The sequence below is a fragment of the Centrocercus urophasianus genome, unplaced genomic scaffold (assembly GCF_019232065.1).
Source record: "Centrocercus urophasianus isolate 14NV4802_14NV808 unplaced genomic scaffold, USGS_Curo_1.0 seq_30, whole genome shotgun sequence".
NCBI classification, from domain to species: Eukaryota; Metazoa; Chordata; class Aves; order Galliformes; family Phasianidae; genus Centrocercus; species Centrocercus urophasianus.
In genome coordinates this window covers 5999880-6019273 of record NW_024884867.1, presented here as the reverse complement: position 1 = coordinate 6019273, position 19394 = coordinate 5999880, and the positions used below count along the sequence as shown (strand labels likewise).

Below are 19394 nucleotides of genomic sequence, written 5' to 3'. Positions count from 1 at the left end.
CAGGTGCGGGCAGACGCAAGATGGCGGCGCTGAGGGCGGCGGGGGCGGCGCTGCTGCGGCCCGGGCGGGGGGCGGCGGCGGGGGTGGGCTACCATAAGAAGGTGAGGGGCGGCGGGGAGGGCTGTGAGGAGCCGATAGCGGCTTCTGGGGACTGTCAGTGATGCGTTCATCTCGCAGGTGGTGGATCACTACGAGAACCCGCGCAACGTGGGCTCTCTCGATCGCAACGCAAAGAACGTGGGTACGGGCCTGGTGGGCGCCCCGGCCTGCGGCGACGTCATGAAGCTGCAGGTGAGGGGAGCCTGGGGTCCCGCTGCGAGGCCCCAACTTGCAGCTGTCTCCCATCCTATGGCTGTGACATAGATTTCCCCGTTATGCCCCCTCCGACCCTGAAGTCCCTCCGGAGGATCTAAAATCCAAAGACCCCCAGCCCTAAAATCACTCTCCTATCCCTGGCCCTGTGTGGGTGGTTCCTGTGCTTTGTGGAGCTGAGCACCCCTCTGATGTTCTCACAGGTGGAAGTGGATGAGAATGGCCGCATCGTTGATGCTCGCTTCAAAACCTTTGGCTGTGGCTCTGCCATCGCCTCCAGCTCGCTGGCAACAGAGTGGGTGAAAGGGAAAACGGTAAGGGCTTGGCTTGAGAGCTACGGTGAGGAGCAGTTACATATTCACACCTACCTCTGGGATCAGGGAATGAAATGGGTCTAAGGAGGTGCACTCCAAGTGTTAGGTACACATAGAAGCTCAGAATGCAGTTTAATCTTTTCTGGCCTAATTTCTGAAGTAGCATTTGCCTTTTCAGGGAACCCCCAGTAAGCTGTGAAGAAGCTTTCTGTGCTATACAACAATAAAAAAAATAGGTAGTGAGCACTGATTCTGAAAGCACTTGTATAGTGGAATGTCTTTTGATGACCTCCATGTTTTGGGCATTTTGACAAGCAGAATGCTTCTGTATTACAATGGAAGGTAAACAGACCCAGAGCAATCAGTGATAGTAGTATGCTTTGGTTTATTAACCACCACTGCTTGCTCTGAGACGTTCCTTACATTTCACAGAATCATAGAGGTTGAAAGGGACCTCTGAGTATCATCTAGTTTAACTCCCCTGCTAAGGGAGGTTCCCTACAGTAGGTTGCAGATTTGCTGCTTGGGAGGAGCAGAATAAAAAGCAGAAAAATAAAAAGGTATTGTCAAAAGGCTTTTCTCATGGTAGAACACCATCAGCATCCTTTACTGCCTTCTCACAGTGTCAGTCTGGTTGGTTCCAGAGCCTTGAAGCACACTGGCAGCAAATGCCTGTGTAGCGTGTGTGCATCATGTGTATGCAAAGTGACTGATGACTGTACCCTACCCATACATTTCAGGTTGATGAAGCATTGAAAATCAAGAACACGGATATTGCAAAAGAACTTTGCCTTCCTCCAGTCAAACTGCACTGCTCTAGTAAGTAAAGAATCAAACAAGTTTTTATTTGAGAGCACTGGTGCTTTTGTGCGTTTTCCAAATAAAGTTTCTGCACGCATAACAGCTAAGGCTGACCCACAGTGGTGGGTACTGCTGGCTGCTTCTGCTTGTACTGCATTCTTTGCTCTAAGTGACTTGTCATTGTTCTTGAAATGTCTGTAAATGACTGTCTTGTGAAAGACATTGTTTTATGCTTTTTTTTTTCCCCTCTAGTGCTGGCTGAGGATGCAATCAAGGCTGCCTTGGCTGACTACAAGTTGAAGCAGGATCCAAAGAAAGGAGAGTCTGAGCAGAAAGCAAACTAATTCATAAATGGACTGTAGAGGTTGTCTTCATTCCAGTTAAATTTGCAGTGCAATTATTCTAGCTTTTAATAGAATCCTGTGCACTACTCGAGAAGCTGTAAAATACGCACAACTGAACGCACAATGTGTCACTGCTCCTGTGTGTGTAGCCACCCTGGTAGTGCTTAAATGACTGGAATGTGGGTATTTCAGCAGCCTTTGTCCTGTTGGGACTGGTTTTGAAATGTCAGAAGTGAAGGACTGCTCCACTGCAGGGAACCCCAGTAGCTTCTCAAGAGAGAAAGAATCCTGCTGTTCCAGCATTGGAAGGGCTGCACTTTTTTCTTCTGGAAACGTATAGTTTTGCCTGATGTTTTACAGAGTTTGGTGGGAAACATTGCCTTGGTCTTGATGTAAGATCTGCAGGTCACTTTGTAAATCATTACAGTCTATAAGTTTTGGGTGGTTTGTCTGCAGCTGTGTTGGAGTTTGGTTTCACAATCTGTGACCTCTCACATGCTGTCTATCCGCTGCGTCATGCTGCTCTCTGGGAGGAGCTGGGATGCTTCAGCAGGCACTAGAGGGCACTGACTGTGTGACTGTGGGAGGTGAGCACATAGCAGCTGCGGTTTGGTGCTAGGAAGCACAGACCCAGCAGCGTTGGCAGGTCTTGTTTGTGCTCATATCCTCCAATAGCAGGAGAGCTAACGTTGGAGCATCTTTTAAAAGCATTCAAACCCTTCAATTTGCCAAATACCGTTAAAAGAGATTAAATACACGCTGAGGATTCAAACCCAGAATGCAAATAGCTTAACTGGGATGTAATACTGAGGGGAATCTCCCTGGAAGACGAGGAATCAGTCTGTAGTCTCTGGGGGTGTCTTCTGAACTTCCCCCATCCCCTCCAAAGCGGAGCTAGCAGTCAGTGTTCTTGTTACTAAGCCAGGGACAGAAGGAGATCCTTACCTGCTGCAGGAGCCGATTTTGGATGCTATTTCTGACAGCCTCTGTTGCCTTTAGTAGTTTTAGGGCTGGATTCTCTTCAGCTGTGGAAGGAAGTTCAAAAACACAGCCTGGCAGATCTGCACAGCTAAAGCTGCTTAAACTGCTTTGCTGGAGAGGTGGGTTGTGGAGAGAGCAAGGGTAATGCTCGCTAAGTGAAAGATTTGCACACCCACCACATGAGCCGGCTCCCTGGGAGCGTGGGGCACAGCATCATTTCAAAACAAGCGTTTTATGGCCACACAGCATGGCTTACCCTCTGTTCTTCAGGCCTCCATGCTCCCCTGTGCCTCACACTGATGGCTATTTTCCAAGGGAGCGTTGCCACAGATCTTCAAATCAAAAGATAACACTTGAAAAACCTCCCCTGCTCTTACAGATCTAAAACATCCTCACCCCACACCCCGCCCTATCTTCCTTTCCAGTTTTCATACCTATATGATGTTTCACAGCTGCATTAAAAACAATGAGTTTGAAAAATAAGTGGCTCGTTCTGGTTTCTGTCTGCAGCGCAACGATTTTTTCAGTGCCCTCATCTGCCCAGCAGGACACGTGTTCTTGCTGCTGTGGTTTGTGGTCCCTCAGCTCAGCACCACCCTGTGCCCATTCCTCCACATACTGCTGAGCTGCAGGCTGGACTCTGGCCCTTGGCGTTGCCCCTCCTGTAACAAGGAATGCACGTCGTTCCCTGGGAGCAACTGCATGGTTTGCCAGTCAAAAAAATAATAATAATAATCAGGGAAACTTCAGCCACCCCCCTGCACTTTGGGACAGAATGGGTTGGTTGTGCTCATAAAAGCCCCTCGGGCAAAGAGCAGGAGGGAGATAAAAAGCCAGCACTCACTTTGTGCTGGGAAGGCATCTGGATGGCCGCGTTCCCACTTGCGCTGTGGTTGTTGCAGGGATCTGGTGGGGCTCTGCTGACCTCTCCTCTGCCCCACAGAGCGCTGAGGAGTGAGGTTGGAATCTCAGCGGATTGCTGTCACGTCCCTGTTTGGGGGAATCCTTTGGTTTCCCTGCAAAATGCTGTCAGCTGGAGTAACGGGGATGCGTAAGTGTGGGGTTGCAGTGGTAGAAGGATACAGGATGTTGAGATACAAGTATAAAGGCAAACAGCAACGTGAGGGGTAAGGATAAGTGACAGCAGATATAGTTGCTTTAAACCCAAGAACAATAGTAGTTACAATCCAGCAATAAAAACAGAATTGCTTACCCCCTTCCCAAGAATCAGGGCTCATCAAACCTGATAATCTCCAGGTAGAGATGCTTCCTTTGTGGCTGCCAGCCCTTAAATGAGGTTAGGCAGGGGTGGACCCAGGGTTACACAGGTGAATTGCTTCCACCTGCGCTCCCAGGGCTGGCTACACCCCTTCACCAGGTGCTCAACCACTGGGTCAGCCCATGACCTAATGCTTCCCATACATGAGGATACAGGAATGTGCTGCCTTCCTGGTACAGCAGACTCTTGCCTTCCATCAGCTCTTCCTGATGCAGGACAAAGCAAAGTGACTGAATTCTCAAAGCAAACCAGGGTGAGATCAGGAAACAAGCCTGCGTACATCTCTCCAGAGAGGATCTCAGCCCAGAGCTCTGCACCCTGGCGAGGCAGCGCTGTGCCCTCCCCACTCGCACTGCTGTGTGACTCTAGATAACGGTTTCTGAGAATTGCATGCAGATTGTGCAAGTGATAACGACGTCCCCTGGCTCTGAGGGTGTCACCAGCAGCAAGCACGCAGCTGTAGGGAGCATAACTCTGGGAAGGATGCTGTTACAGTTTTCTAAACAAAATATTTTGCTGCCTGCTGCAGTGCAGAGCCTCCCCTGCCCATCCTGATGTCCCCAAGCACTGCCAGGGAAGGATGGCACTGAGCCCATGGCTTGCCTATCCTGACAACTCAAGAAACACACATGAGAGGAAGAAATGTGCATAATAGATGTCTTTATTCATAGCAAAGGGGGTTAAGAAAATAAGGCAAAACTCCAGCTCCTCTCTGAGCTCTGTTCACTGTGCTTTCCGACGGGTCTGTGACACTCAGGACATGCAAACAAAAGGACGGGGGCATCGTCACTGCATCCTGCTAAGGTTGGCTAAGGTTTTCCCTTCTTTTTCTCACCAAAACAAGTCCAAAATGCCTCCAATCTCCACAAAGCACTGGGGGAGGGTGGGGCGAGGGAGGGGCGTTGGAAGAATGGGATGGGAGCAGCTGATCCGAGGGGTCTGCAATGTCTCTAGGCCACCATAGAAGGTCATGAAGTCATGGGTCATGGCACCTCCATGCCCTGTTACCTGGGTGGGGGCCAGGATGCGATAATGAGCAAAAATAACATCTGCAAAAAAGCTGTGCGAGGAGGGTGGGGAGACCCAGCCTGGGTTTTTCTCTTTATTTTTGGGGGGGATCCAAGGAAAGCACCCACGGAGAAGAGCACAAGCGATGGGTTTAGCTGCACTGAGCTCCTCAACGGCCCGAAGCGCAGCTCAAAAATGGCCTCCCATGGCTGTATGGGGTCAGGGGGAGGTAAAGGAGGGGGTTGTGGGGCTTCATCGGGGCTTCTTCGAGCCTCCACGTTCGGGTGGGCGATGAGCAGGGCCGCCAGGAGACCGGCTCCTAGTCCATGGTTGGCACTAGGTGCTGGGAGAGCCATCTTGGACCTCCTTGCCCTCTGCGTTTGTTGCCTCTGACCCCACTCCTTCAGCATCTTGATTCAGGGGATGGGGCTCAATGGGATGCTCGCTGCCTTCTTCCTCCCCGCCCTCGTGCTCTCCCTGGGCACCGGCCCCATTGGTCAACGGCGCTTTATTGGGAGATTTGAGGTTCTGGGCTGCAGCCAAGATGTCAGCCTGCAGCTGTCGTCCACAGTCCAGGGGCTCCTCAGCGTCGGGGTCTGGAGCCTTCTCAGGCACCTCGTTGAAGTCCCGAGGCCCTCCGGTCTTATCCCGTTGGTCCACGTACTTCTTTTTGGGGAAGGAAGATGGGTAGTAGGCTGACGCCTTGTGCTTCTGCCGCACAATGACGGCGGCGCAGATGATGAAGAGCAAGACGAAGGCCAACGATCCCACCACCACCACCAGCAGCATGTACTCCTTGAAGAAATCCACCAACCCATCCAAGACGTTGCCTGGTGCCGAGCTGTTGGTGATGGCTGTCCCCACCGCGTCCCCCACTGTGGGGCCGCTTCCCGGCGTCACGGGTTGGGCGGGGGGCACAGCAGAGGCCTCCTCTCCATCCCCGCTGCCAACACTGGGCTCGTGGAACGCAGCCACGTGCCGTGGGGCTGCCGAGTGCACCAGGGCCACCAGAAACACCAACAGAAGGCACGCGGGCAGCTGCGCCGCCATCGCCCTGCAGAGAGCAGGGGGACAGCAAAACGTTAGGGCTGACTGGAGGAAAAACCCAAACCCCAAGCCAAGACTGCGTCACATTGACCCCAACCCAAGCAGCGCATTGACCCCCAGCCACACACAGCTGAAATTCTTCAAGAAAAGCAAAAAATGGACTCGCTGCAGTGGTGAGGATAAGCAAAGTTTGTGTTTGTTTTGCGAAGAGGGGCTGTAAAAATAGATGGAAAGCAGCCCAACGCGATTGCTCAAGTCATGGGGACGCTGCGTGCGCGACGAGGTGACCAGGGTGAGAGCCAAGAGCTGGCTGCAGGCTGCCTTCGTCTGGTTTGAAAATTCCTGAAAATTGAGGTTTCCAAGTGGAAACTCTGACACAGATGGAGCCGCCGCATTTCCCAACGCTCGTCCCAGCACTGCGCACTCCAAACGGTTCCCAGCCTGAGCTCAGCTATAAATAGGCTGGCAGGAGCTCAACCGGTACCAGACACAGCACATCCCCCCAGGCCCATCTCCCATCCTTACACCCCCAAATCCCGACCAGCTTGGGGTTCTCTCCCCCCAGTCTCAGCCTCCAGCCGGAGCTCTTGGCGCTCCAGCTCTCTCTGTCTGCAGAAATCTGGTTTGCATTAAAGCAGCGCGTGCACGGGGTGGGAGGTGGCCCTGCAATCCCTGCTGGGAGTTTGGGGGATGCAGTTTCAGGATTGGGGTGCGATCCCATGTCCCAGGAATGTGACTTTGTTTGCAAAAGGAGCCAGCAGCTGTAGAGTCAATACACGAAACCCAAATGGGTGACCACTGCCGTCTCCTTGTCCCCATCCCCACCATGTGGCCCCATCCCTGGCTTTGCCACACCAACGCAGATGCAACTCTGCTTTTCTGCAACCCATGAATTTGGAGATTTTGGTGCTGTGCAGACATACTATCCTCCAAAGCAGCTGCAGCCCCATCCTGCACCCCAAAAGCCATCAAGCCACCCAAAAATTGGAGTTTGAGCAGAAAAGAGAGCACAAAGCATTAGAAAGTAGGAGCTTTGAGGAGAACAGACTCCATGCAACAGACTCGGGGTTCAGGGGGCTCACCTCACCGGCACTGCGTGTCTGTCCCGTGCTCCTCTGCCTGTCTGCACTGAGCCCTGGTCCCGTTCCCTCCTCCTCCTTTTCTTCCTCTCCTCCTCCTTCACCCGCCGTAGCCCTGAGCTCACTGGCTGTGTGCGCAGCAGACCAGCTTGTTCTCATTAGGGCCGTGTTGGGGAGGGAGCAGGGGGAGGTTGGAGAGGGGCAGGCGGCCCCCAACCCACTATGGCTCCCTCCCAGTGGGGCGGCCCTGGGCTGGGGGCTGCTCAATGAAGGGGGTCACCTTCCCCACACTCCTTTTTGGGATGCAAGTGAGGAAAGGGGGGTGGGAGGAGGGGTTTGTAGCAAGGGATGGAGTTAACAGCGTGGTTCCTTCAGGGCTACGTGCAGCCCCAAAACGTGAGATTTTCCCCCATGCAGTTTCTTTTGGCTGCAACCCAACCTGGGGCTGGATCCCATCCCTGTAAACCTAAGTCTTGCCATGATGTGGGCTCAGGACACATGGTCCTGCAAAGCATGATCATGCATCTGCGCTGGGACAAAAGGGGATCAAAACTGCACGCAGAGCTCTGCTCACCTGCCCCATCCATCCTATCCATCCCATCCACCCCGTCAGTCCCATCAGTCTCTTCCATCCCATTCGTCCACCCATACCGTCCACCTCATTCACCCCCTCCATCACCTCCAGCTCATCCCCCCTTACACCCTATCCACCCTGTCTGCCACCAGGCACACCAAAGATGTCCATTCTGCCACCCCCTTTCAGCTTTGGCCTTTCGCTGGAGGCCAGACTGTCACATAGCTCCCATCATCCCGTGGCAGAGCAATGTCCCCAGGATAGAGAAAGAGTTGGGAGGTGTTACCCTGAGATCCACAGGGATAAGGACAGGGATGGGGACCAAGACAGGGACAGGGATGAGGAGGGTTTGGGGCTTGGTTCCCTGAGACTTTTGATGGCTCACAGTGTGGCCTTGAGGTGCAGAAACATCTCCAGAATGAGGGCATCACCCATCCCACCCTTCTTGGCCCCTCATCCCCTCCGTTGCAGCTGAAGTAACTCAAGCAGTGACCTCATCCCCTTGCTATTTGCATCCCGCCTCCCTGGGGACCCTGCCAGAATCCCCCTAAGAAGCCACTGCTTTGGGACCGCAGGGTGGGGGATGAGGGTGGGCGTCTCCGTTCCTGTCCCTGTCCCCATTTCCATCCCCGACGCAGTTCAGGTTTCACCCGGCGTCACCCCCTCTCTCCCAGAAATAACGCATCTGTCCGTCTGCCTGCAGCCCGCCGGCTGCTCACAGCTGCTGCTTTATCCCGACCTTAAATTATCTGCAAATCCTAAAAGGGAGAGGAGAGCCTGGGATGGAGCCAAGGCCCCACTACGTGCCATGTGTCCCCATTCCTCGTCTCAAGGACCATGGGTCCGTGATGACATTTGGAATAAAGCAGCACTGGGGAGCACTGAACCACTGTCCCTGTCTGCAAAGAGCACAATTTGGGGTGGTCCCTCTGCCAGCACCCACCGACCATTACGATGCTGTTTTTGGGGACTGGGCAGGGCAGCACCGCCCGGGCTGTGCTGTGTAATTTGGGGCAGATGAAAGGTGGGGGCCCACAGGGCTCGGCTCAGCACAGCCCCGAGCCCAACCAGCAATTTGGGAAATTTCGGCCTTGGTCTGCTTGTAATTTGCTCCGTTGGGTTTGCTCTTTGCTGTGGCAGCAAAATAGCTGGGGGGGGAGCCTCGTCCTGCAGGGCTGCACCACGGCGTGCGTGGCCATGTGGGCAGCACAGCAGTGAGCCACAAAGCAGCCTGCACAACACAGCACTGTGCTCTGCCCAGCACTGTGCACAGCCACTGCATCCCAAGCACGGAGCTACCCTTGGAGCCAACCTGGCCACTGCCCTGTGTTGTGGCTCAAGGCGTGGGGACATCCCATCCTACGCCGTGTCCCTCGCAGAGAGCGTGGCACCACATCCATCTGATGGCAGACAGCTGTCATTATGGAAGAGCAGCTGTGGGGTGGCCCCACCACGCCATCCCCGCTGCACTGGCCCTGCAGCCTCACCGTAAACATTTACATTGAGCGAGGTGGAAAATATTCAAAGCAGAGCGTGAATGTAAACACACAGAGGCCAGGGCGGGAGCGGGATGGCCACTCCTCTGCTTTCGAGGCACGGATGCACTGGGGAACAGCACTTGGGGAGGGGCTTCGCTGCCCAAATGCTGCAAATGGTGGTGTGAGCAGGGTGGTGGGGACATGGGGACGGGACGGGGGGAGAGGGCTGAGGATGGTGGGAGCAGGATGCTGAGCTGGGACAGGGATGGGGAGATTGGGGATGGAGACGTTGGGGATGGTGATGTTGAGACTGGAAGAGCAGGGGTGGGGATGCTGTGCCCAAATGGCACATGGATGGGGATGCAAGGATGTGCCCACGGAGGACCAGGATGGTGACATAGGGGCACAGCCCTATGGTGGGGCAGGGACGTAAGCCATTTTTGCTCGCTTGGGTGACTCCTCCAAGCTGAGCACAGGGAAGAGGTTGGGTTGATGACTCTAGGGATGGCCGACACCTCCCCACTGGGACAAGGTGGGACCAGCATGGTCCCAGAGTCCTCTTCTCCCCCTGGACACAAGGCCAAGAGCCCACAACCACCACCTGTGGGTATGGGATACAGGCCAGCAGCACCTTACCAGCCCCAGTGCCATCCCCTTGCCCCATTGCATTTGACTGCAGGCAGGAGCATGTTAAGCCACAAACACACCCACTGCAGCACCGCCACCCTTTCCACTCCCAGCATGAGGTTGGGAACCCTGGGATCACCATCTCCATACGCTCTGCACCCTGGGAGGGTTTCATTTCTGCTGCTGCCATCAGAGGAGGAGGATGGAGAAGCGAAATTTCAGGATGGGGATGTGGGCAGGCACCGAGAGATCACCGCATCTGTGTAGCAGAGGCATTTTAATGGGGTGGATAAGTCTTTTCCATACAGTTCCAAGGCGAACAGTGGTAGCACCAGCGGCGGACCCCAGGCTGTTCCATCACCACGATGCTTCAGGAGTGCTCCGGCAGAAAGCTGCTGAGCGTCAGGTTATCACCATCAGCTTCAGAGCTGGCATCGACCAGCAGCCTGTGACGCACAGGGATGCCACGCCGGGGACCATTGCTGGCAGCACGCTCGCTGTCGGGCAGCAGGGAGGAAATACAAATCATCTCGGTGGGGCCGAGCTGCCGACGAGCCGTCCTCACCCGCCGCCAAAGCAAGGTGCCCAGCACTGCCGTGCACACCATGAAGAGCCCGGCCACCAGTGCCAGCAGCAGGATGGCCAGCAGGCACTTGTTCATCAGCGAGCTGTTATCCCACAGGTCATCGGAGGGCTCCGACGCTGTGGTCCCCCATGGTTTCATGGAGAAAGGTGTTGTGTCCACCTCCCATGGAGGGCGAGAGCCAGTTTTTTTGGAAAATGTGGTGGTGGGGAGAAGAGCTGAGCCTGGCTCCGTGGAGATTTCCATGTCACTGGTGACGGTCCCATCCGTGCCATGCCCTGTGGATTCCATCAGCTGGTTGGGCACAACGGTGCTGCCACTTTGGGGTGCTGTGCCGGGCGCTGTCTCAGGAGAGTCGGTCTCATCCAAAGGATCCATTGTGGTGACCACCAAGGCCTTGGTTTTGCTGGTGCTGTCGTTCATCTTTGATGTCAGCTCCGAGCCCAGCGGCACAGTGGGCTCAGGGGTGTTGGTCTCATTCAATGGATTCACTGTGGTGACCAGCGAGGCCTTGGCTTGCCTGGGGGTGTTGCCTGGCTGCGGTAGTGACTTTGTGCCCAAGAGCTGGGACTGGGGGGAATTGGTCTTATCCAAGGAACCGGCCGTGGTCGGCACCAAGGCCTGGCTGGAGGTGTTGTCTGCCTCCGTGTCCAGCAGTGCATAAGGCTCAGCGGAGTCATCCATTTGACCTGCTGTGGTGACCACCAAAGGTTTGGGCTGCCCAGTGGTGTTATCCGGCTCCATCAGCATGTCATGCCCAGGGGATGCAGTCTCATTGCTAACAGGCATCACAGTGGTGCTGTGGGGTCCAGCATCAGCTCTTCTTCTGCGGAAGGGCAGCGGGGGCTCAGCCGGGATCTTCTCTGCTGCCCCCCAGACCCACTGCAGGTCCTGCTGCATGGGCCGGGGCCTGCAGTCCTGCAGGGTGCTGAGCAGCAGTGCCAGCAGCACGGTGTAGCCCAGTGCCATGGGACCTGGGGAGGACACATGGGGTGGGTGAAACGAGGCCCCTCCACCCGAGCAAAGAGAGTTTGCAAAGGGAAGTGGAGAGGCTGGAAATGGGAAACGAGCTGTGATGGAGACGGCTGCTGTGAGAAGAGTGGGTGCAGGAGGGCTGCCTGAGTGGAAATGAAAGTGTGGGGATGGTACGGGCTGCAGATTGAGAACCCCCAGTGCCTTCCTCCCCCTCTGTGCTGCCAACATAATGCTGGGGGCATCCACTCAGAGCAGGATTAAAACCACCCAAACCCACCCGGCACTCAGCAGTCCCCAAAGTGTTCACATCCAGCCCCAAAACTGCCCCACATCTGCCCTCCTCACATCCCAGTGAGCAGCATGGGGAAGAGGGTGGCAGCCCCTGCAGACTCTATGCATCCCCTGGGCACCCTGCTCCATCCCCATGGGTTTTGAGGCTCACCTGTGCCGGGGGATGTTGAGGGACCCCGAGCTGCAGCACCGGTGGCTGTCGCTGCTGAGGTCCCAAACCCAGGGGCGTCGTGGGCTGTGCTCCGCCTGCAACTCCCCAGTGAGGCAGGCAGGAAATGTGGCTGCGGTTTTGGAGCCTTGCAAGAAGAGGACGTGACGCTGACACCGGAGGCCAGGGGGCTGTGTGCACCCCAGAAATCAGCCTCCTGCTCCTTTACCAGGATGATGGTCCCGTGGCTATTCCACTGCCCTGCTTCTCCGAGCCTGCACGCCGGGGCTTGTGCTCAAAGCACAAGTGAAAGCAGAAGTGATAGGAAAGGCAGTGCAAAAGCTGGCAGCACCCATGGCACGGCGCAGGCACAGATCCCTGAGAGCTGACCCCATGGGATGACACAGGGGACCCCGTGTGGAAAGGAGGAGGGCAGGGGCTTGGCTCTATGCATTCACAGAGCCCCCATATCTAAATGCTTCTCCTTGCACCTGCCCAAGGCAGCACTCAGGCTCACAGAGCACAGGGATGCTGAGGAGGAACCCGCCCTGACCGCAAGCACCGGCACAGCAGTGCGCAGGAGCTGCACCCGCAGGAAGGGTGCTGCAAGAGCACATCCGCAGTACACACCCTGCATCCAAAAACAACCCCACCACAGCCCTCTGCCCCAACATAGGGTGCAGTCTTGGCTGCATCCACCCCAAAGCTTCTGGGAAACCCATGGGGCAGGGGTAGAGAGAGCATCACTGGGACAAGGCCAGGGCATGCACAGGCTGCGAGGGAGCATCTCCTGCAGAGAGCATTCCCATCTTGCCCTCTCAGCAGCCCCCAGCTGTGCTTGCAGGGGAACCACCATCCCTTGGGGCCACACTGGGCAGAACGCAGAGTCCCAGAAGAGGGGTGGCTCAGCCCCACTACCGGGTTTCCATTGCTGTGGTTATCCCACGGTGCCATCATTCATCAGAACCCACACCCCAACCCCACAGCCCCCACACCTGCCTGGGACCAGCTCCAAGAGGGGAACTGGGCACAGCTGATGACATTCCCCACCCCCACGCCTTCCTGGGCACCCAGGCCTGGCAAGAACACAGTCAAAAAACAAACCAAGAGAAGGAAGTTTGTAATCAATGACTTTTTATCTCTTGAAAATGGAAGCAAATATTTGGACAGATAACTATGGCCGCTCTATAAGAGCGCATCTTTCAGGACGTCGCTGGTTCTCTTCTGGGATATCGCGGCTACAAAAAGCTTCAGGCACTGACTCTGGCTGAGCCTGGCGAGGCATCATCAGTTCATTTAAATAAAGCACAAGCTATAAGCTCACAGCCACGGCGGCCATTCCTCAAACCTCCACCGCACACCAACCCCATCTGGGCACCTCCATCCAGCGGTTCGGAAACTTATTTCCCTCCAATTTGAAAAAAAAAAATAAAATAAAAGTTCTCCCCAAGCACACAACCACCCTGAAATCACACAAACCAACACAGAGATCACCGTTTCGGGGGGAGTGGAACGTTTGGTTTTGACTTCCCAAAAGTAAAGACACATCAGCTCAGCCATTTACTGCGGCACAGAAACGTCACCAAACGGCCCCAGGACCCGGAGGGCTGCGACACGGCACCAGCGGTCACTCACACCCCCCACCTAAAAACACTTTGAGGAAGCTTTCATGCTCTGGGATCATAACACATTCTCTGCCTCTCGCATCCCATCCTCATGCCTCTCTGCTACTTCTCCTAGCTGTCCCCATTCTCACTGACACAGACATCCCTTCCAGCACAGAGAATCCTTAACGGGTAAGGAGTGAACATGCAAACACTGAAAAAAGGAAAACCCCCCAAAAAAACCAACCTAATGGGGGATTTGAGGCTGTCTATAGCTAACCTAATGGAAAAAAGGATCAGCCTGGATGAAGGGACGCATCCTGCTGCTGCTCTGAGCACACACACAGGCACGCACGCTGCAGCCGTGCAGGATGAAGGACTAGAGCACAGCTGGGAGGGGACTGGGGGCTCATCAGCTGCTGACTGCTTCCCAGATGTTGGTCTGACCCCAACAGGTTTGCTCACGTTGGGTTAGATAAGGGATGCTGGGCACTGCATACGGGCTGCACCAATACAGCAAAGCCTGACGGCTGGCAGAGTTTGGCTGGGCAGCATCATCCTGGTCACACCTATGGGAACTCCTATGACCAGATACAGAGTCAAGAACATGGCTGCCCCGTGCCCAGACACCCCCCTGGCAGTGCAGACCTCATGTGAGCAGCAGAAACCCAGCGAGGAGCTTGGCGTGCCTTGCACCTTTCAGCTGAGGACCTCAAAGAGGAGGAGAGTTGCTGATCTCATCCAGGAAGAAACCATTTCCTGCAAAGTTTTAAGGCAGGGATGATAGAAGGGGAGAAAAAGATCAACAACAGTCGGAGGCGTTTTGTTTCTGAGATCCATCATGAAAGTTGCCTGGCTGCTCCTAACACTGCTTCGGAAGCAGAGTCCAAATTTCTATCATCAGCACTACAGTCTGGGACAAAGAATTGCAAAGTCACAGCTTTTAAAAGGCTTCTGAAAGCAATGAAGGTGCAGGCACACATTTACAGCCACGCACACAGCACAGGAGCTGGCTGTCCGTGTGGCCTGCAGGCTGCTGACACTGCACACCGTAAGCTTTGTGCCCCATCAACACAACACAACTGCCTGCACGGAGGTCACTTCTGCCTTAAAACAAAACCTGGCAATGAGCACACGTCCATTTGGACACAGCTGGGATGGTCCCAAACTCTTTTCCAAGGGCAGCATGACGCTGGTTCAGAAGTCCTGCAGGGTGTACAAAGGAGAAGAGGCATTGCGGCACGGATCGCTTCGTTCAGAACGTTATATATATTTTTCAACCACAGTCAGAAGGCATTAGGAAGGCAGGAAAGTCACCTCTGAGGGGCTCAGCAGCAGCCACACTGCGAGGGAAGCCGATCTGATTGTTCAACATTGAAGATTTATACAAAATAGCTTCAGTTCCGATCTCTAAACAGTATAAACACCCCCATACACGCACGCGCACACACACACAGTGCTGTCCCTTTAAATTTAAAACACAAATACTGCAAAGTGGCAAATAAAATTTAAAAAAAAAAAAAAAAAGCAAGTTTTTTTTTCTCTTTTTTTTTTTTTTTTTGGCAACTTTAAAAAAAAAAAATAATGGTTACGAACAATGTGGCATTGGTCCCTACATCTAGAAAAGATATTTGGGCACAACATGGAAAGAGTCAGAATGGGTTTCTTTTCAAGAATTCATAACATCTGTAAAAAAAAAAAAAAGACTGTAAAAGTAGCACTTATTCTCGTTGAATTGTTTGACACAGTCACATAAATTCATTAAAACATCAGGGAAAAAAAAAATTCTTTCACTAAAAAGCTTGGCTTTAATCATCGGCTCTCGTTGACGTGAATTTGGGAGAACAGGAAAGCTCGTACTGGAATGCTGCACGCTGCTGCTGGCCAAACCGGGGAACTGGAATGTGTTGGGCTGGCAGCGCCCGCCAGCCCCGCTCAGTCTGCGATCTTCGCCATCTGCTGTTCCAGCTTGGAAATGCGCTCGTCTTGGTTGGTGATGGTGTCTTTTATGGATTTCAGCTCTTTCAAAATCTCATCCAATTTGGCTTCGTTTTGCTGGAAGGAAAGACACAGCATATATTCGTTATGAGATGGCAGGATTCGGTCCTGCAGAATTCAGTTGTTAAAGCAAAGGGACTTCTCTGGATGGGAGCCTTGCAAGGCTCGAGCATGCTGAACTCCCACTGTGGAATCATTAAGGTTAGAAAAGACCTCTGAGATCATCAAGTCCAACCATCAGCCCACTCATGCTGCTAACCACATCCCTTACGCAAACCCTCCTTGCAGACAGCAGCCTGACCCAATCCCAGCGTGCTGGAATTGCACACACCAGCTTTGTTAGAACTGTTCTTAAGGATGGCAAACAATTTCAGGCCTGCACCCCCATAAACTTGCAGATTTTACTCACAGTGTCTGAGGCATCAGCTGCTTTCTTTGGAGCACTTATGAGATCACTCTTCTTGTTTGCAGCAGGTTTGTTATCCAGTATATTCTTCTTGACCACCTTGAGATCCCTGTTCTTGCCAGGAATGTACCCATGCTTCAAGGAAATGAGAAGGGGATCAGCATTCTTCCCCTCAAACCACTCCTCCGCTTCCAGCGCTGCCTCTGGGCCAGCTGTGTCGGGGTACAGGTCATCCTGGAAGAGGTCCGACTGCAAGGAGAAATGAGTGGGTCAGGAGCTTTGGGGCTGGAAGGCAGCAGTGGCCTGCACACCGTGCCAGCAGCATCCTGGGCTCACCTTTCGAGGGACTGTCATGATGATGGGCTCACATTTCCGCTCATGAAGCTTGAAGAACCTTTCAAAAAAAGGATAATAATAATAATAATGAAGAAGAGGTGCGACTTGGAGGGAGGACAGTTGACACGCCATGCAGAGGAAGCCTCAGTTCTGCTGCTCATGCATAGCAGTGTACTGAGAGGCAGAGGCAATCCTAAAGGGTCACAGCAGGGCTGCGCTAGAGCAGAGCCCTTGTAAGGCCCAGAGAAAGCTACCTGTGTGCGTGCAGAACTCCCTCCTAGGCACTGCGTGACTTCAGAGAGCACTCTGGCCAGAAGGGCCATCAGAATGGCACAGCCCGCTGCTTGGGCTGTTGAGACAAGCACCACACAAGTGATTTCCAGGTATCACAGCACCAGCAGCGTCCTGCTCACTACACAGCCTTACTCTGAGCCACTTACACAAACTCCAATCCCTCAGCTCAGCCACTGAGGCACTGCTACTGGAAAATTCATATGCTGCAGACAATTCGTTTGAAGGCTTTGCTTCCTTTCTCACTCTCCTGCTTTCATTAATAACAAGAGGAGGACCAAACAGCTTCAGAAACCACCTCCAGCACATTCCCTACCAGCAGTATGCCAGGAGCCACTGCAGACATCAGCCTGCATCCCCGAGGTGCTTTCCTTTGCCTTACTTTCCTTGGTGATTCTGAACCACATCTGCACACGCTGCTGCTCACAATAAATTCTTGAGACAGCTTCAAACCTGCTTGCTGCATCCAAGCTGGAGATTGGGATCAGCCTTTCTCCTTACCTGGCAATCTCGCACTTGTTCACATCAAGGCCCCTCTTTGGCATGAACCCCATTCCCCTCTGCGGCTCTTTGCTGCTGAAGGTGTTGAGGTAGTGAACATAGGGGGATTCATCCGTGATCTCAAAGTAGCGAATGCTGCTGTCACCCTGCAGGACACAAAAAGATCACTCCAGAGTGAATCCTGCTACAAAGGCAACTCTGAAACAGCAGGAGAGGTAGCAGGCACACAGAACAAGTGCTTCCCATTAGCGGCCTACATTGGATTTACTTGTATGGATCCTCCTTTTTAATTACTTGTTCACCTCTTCTTGTTTTTAGCTCCTTTCGTAGGAAGTCCAAAGCTGCAGCACTCAGAAGTGGGCACTCCAGAGCACTTAATGCCAACAGATTGCTTTTAGAAAGGAGCACAGGTGACCCCAGTTTTCTATTATCTAACCCCACAAAATTAGCATGAGCATTGCTGCATGCTCCATCACCTTCAAGTGTGAGGATAACACAATCTAAAATGCACTTTCCTCCCATACTAACGCACAAACATTCAGGTCAACACCAACAAAAGATGTTTGAATGAAAGCATCTGACTTGTTGAATGAAGAGCAGCTTAACCCATATGAATTCATCTCAGAGAAACACCCAATTAAACACCAGGCCTTCACAGTGCAGACCTCACAGGCTCTGTGTAGCCCTGCAGAGTGAGGATCAAAGCAGCCTGGAATTTTTCAGATTTGTTTACAACTTCATCAGCATCATTCATCCAATCAGTCTACCTCTAAACAAGCCTGGTGATTAAAAGCTTCTCCTCACCTTGCCACACAAGTAAATAATGTTGGTATCTGGGTCATAGAATGGCAGCAGGACCCCATTGCTGGTGTCCATCTCGTGAAGGGCTATTGGCTCCTCCATGTTTTTCTGGAAATTTGGAAAAGAAAATTCTACTGTTACCAAAGAATAGAAAAGCTGATATTAACACAGGATCTGCATCATTAACAGTTCTTTGGAGCTAGAGAACACTCGGCTTCTCCACCCTAAGGCTCTATGTGTTAGAGTAACAAATGCTGATGTCTTGCAAGCTCATCCATTCCCTCAGGATGTTTTAATCACAAGACACATTCAGAGCAGGACCCCAGGCAAGGGGGTCAAGTTAAAGGGAAAGATATGATGCAGTCATGTTAGTGAGAATCCTGTGCCAGTGTGATAGATTTGCTGCTGTCTCGCTCTGTGCAACTCAAGTACTCTCCCTGCACTTCAGACGTGCAGCTGCCAGCTTCACTTCTGCTCTCAGTGAGGCAGGGGCTGACAGAAGAAAACCCACTTCCTCTCCTGAGCGAGCATCAAGTCCAAATAACATCAACACGCTCTGGCACAGGAAGTCTGAGTAGGGTCAGAGAGAAGGAAGAAGCTCAAATAGATCAACCAAACACAGCAGCTGACTGTAGGTCCTGGTCACCAGCTCAGCTGGGCCCGACAACAGCACAGCAGTCGTGGGACAAGAACCTACTGGATTCCAGAGGGCCAGCTGCCGCTCGCTCATGCGGCTGAAGCCGGTCGTGAAGATGTTTCCATCAGCGAGGAAAATGGCTCGCATGGGCCGGGCTCCCTCATGGGTTTTCTCTTTCTCCTGAAATAGATGTGAAGAACAGCCTTTAGCAAGGAGCAGAATGCCCCACCGGTGGTGATTCTCTTCTGACTGCACAGAATGCCAGCAGGACATGCTGCTCCTTCACGATGCTGACTATATGGAGCAACATCCAGCCACCCCTGCCTGATGCTTGAGGGAAGAAAGCCATTACTAAGCTACAAAAGAAGTGGTCACAGCCAGCTTGCTTCAGCTTTGCCTATCCAATTCTTACAAGGCTGAAGGAAGGCTTCTTCTCAAGCTACAATACATACAAGGCTGCTAAATCTCTGTTCTGCATACACAACTTTGAAACTGTAATTATGCAAAAGGATTAGATGTGGAATTACACTCCAGCAGGTTTTAAAACTGAGCCCTCAAATCCCAGTTCAAACACTAATTCCAATAAACCCAGACAAATCCTCCAAGCACTGCTATCCCTCTTGTAATTTCTTTCTCACTTTGAAGAAGATGACTGAACATGGTCTGCACTGGGAAAAAAAGGTACTTCCTCTATATGCTCTCTCTGCTGAAGTGAAATGACTGCACAAACTTACAGCGATGATTTCTTGTTTCCTGGGGTCAATGATTCGAACTTTTTTGTCTTTGGAAGCTGTACAGATTAGGCTGCCATTGCGATTCCAGCTCACATTGTAGATCACATCCACGTGCATGTCATCCAAGTTGATGAGGGCTTCACCTGTCCCCACGTTCCAGATGATAATTGCATTATCACAACCTGAAAGAGAAAATAAAAGCTAAAAAATCACAGCCGTGATGTGAACTGAAGAAAGCCAGCAGC

General features: G+C 52.9%; 4 protein-coding genes across 7 annotated transcripts in view; 1 reads left to right on the top strand and 3 right to left on the bottom strand.

Annotated features, from left to right (window-relative positions):
- The first annotated feature begins 20 nt into the window (after positions 1 to 20).
- ISCU (iron-sulfur cluster assembly enzyme) lies at positions 21 to 3235 on the top strand. Its single transcript, XM_042829269.1, has 5 exons — positions 21 to 101; positions 178 to 291; positions 516 to 626; positions 1367 to 1445; positions 1680 to 3235. The coding sequence occupies exons 1-5, from the start codon at positions 21 to 23 to the stop codon at positions 1769 to 1771; spliced, it is 477 nt and encodes a 158-aa protein (XP_042685203.1). The 3' UTR covers positions 1772 to 3235.
- Positions 3236 to 4674: 1439 nt separating this feature from the next.
- TMEM119 (transmembrane protein 119) lies at positions 4675 to 7784 on the bottom strand. 2 transcript variants are annotated; one of them, XM_042829232.1, is made up of 2 exons: positions 7174 to 7784; positions 4675 to 6093 (listed from the first exon to the last, which is right to left on the bottom strand). In XM_042829232.1, exon 2 carries the CDS (start codon positions 6087 to 6089, stop codon positions 5376 to 5378), a length of 714 nt encoding a protein of 237 aa, XP_042685166.1. In that variant the 5' UTR covers positions 6090 to 6093; positions 7174 to 7784; the 3' UTR covers positions 4675 to 5375. The 2 variants fall into 2 exon arrangements, with proteins under 2 accessions (XP_042685166.1, XP_042685165.1); XM_042829231.1 differs by having other exon boundaries at positions 7169 to 7783.
- A 1207-nt stretch (positions 7785 to 8991) lies between these two features.
- Positions 8992 to 12124, bottom strand: SELPLG (selectin P ligand). The gene is made up of 2 exons (XM_042829230.1): positions 11845 to 12124; positions 8992 to 11401 (listed from the first exon to the last, which is right to left on the bottom strand). Exon 2 carries the CDS (start codon positions 11394 to 11396, stop codon positions 10215 to 10217), a length of 1182 nt encoding a protein of 393 aa, XP_042685164.1. The 5' UTR covers positions 11397 to 11401; positions 11845 to 12124; the 3' UTR covers positions 8992 to 10214.
- Positions 12125 to 15090: 2966 nt separating this feature from the next.
- CORO1C (coronin 1C) overlaps positions 15091 to 19394 on the bottom strand; it is a 37425-nt gene continuing 33121 nt past the window's right edge. For all 3 annotated transcript variants that reach the window (XM_042829136.1, XM_042829137.1, XM_042829138.1), the window contains exons 5-11: positions 19150 to 19331; positions 18476 to 18595; positions 17782 to 17886; positions 16978 to 17123; positions 16186 to 16243; positions 15853 to 16098; positions 15091 to 15500 (exon numbers count right to left, since the gene is read on the bottom strand). In XM_042829136.1, coding sequence (XP_042685070.1) covers positions 15381 to 15500; positions 15853 to 16098; positions 16186 to 16243; positions 16978 to 17123; positions 17782 to 17886; positions 18476 to 18595; positions 19150 to 19331 — 977 coding nt within the window. In that variant the 3' untranslated portion in view covers positions 15091 to 15380. The remainder of the gene's footprint in view (positions 15501 to 15852; positions 16099 to 16185; positions 16244 to 16977; positions 17124 to 17781; positions 17887 to 18475; positions 18596 to 19149; positions 19332 to 19394) is intronic.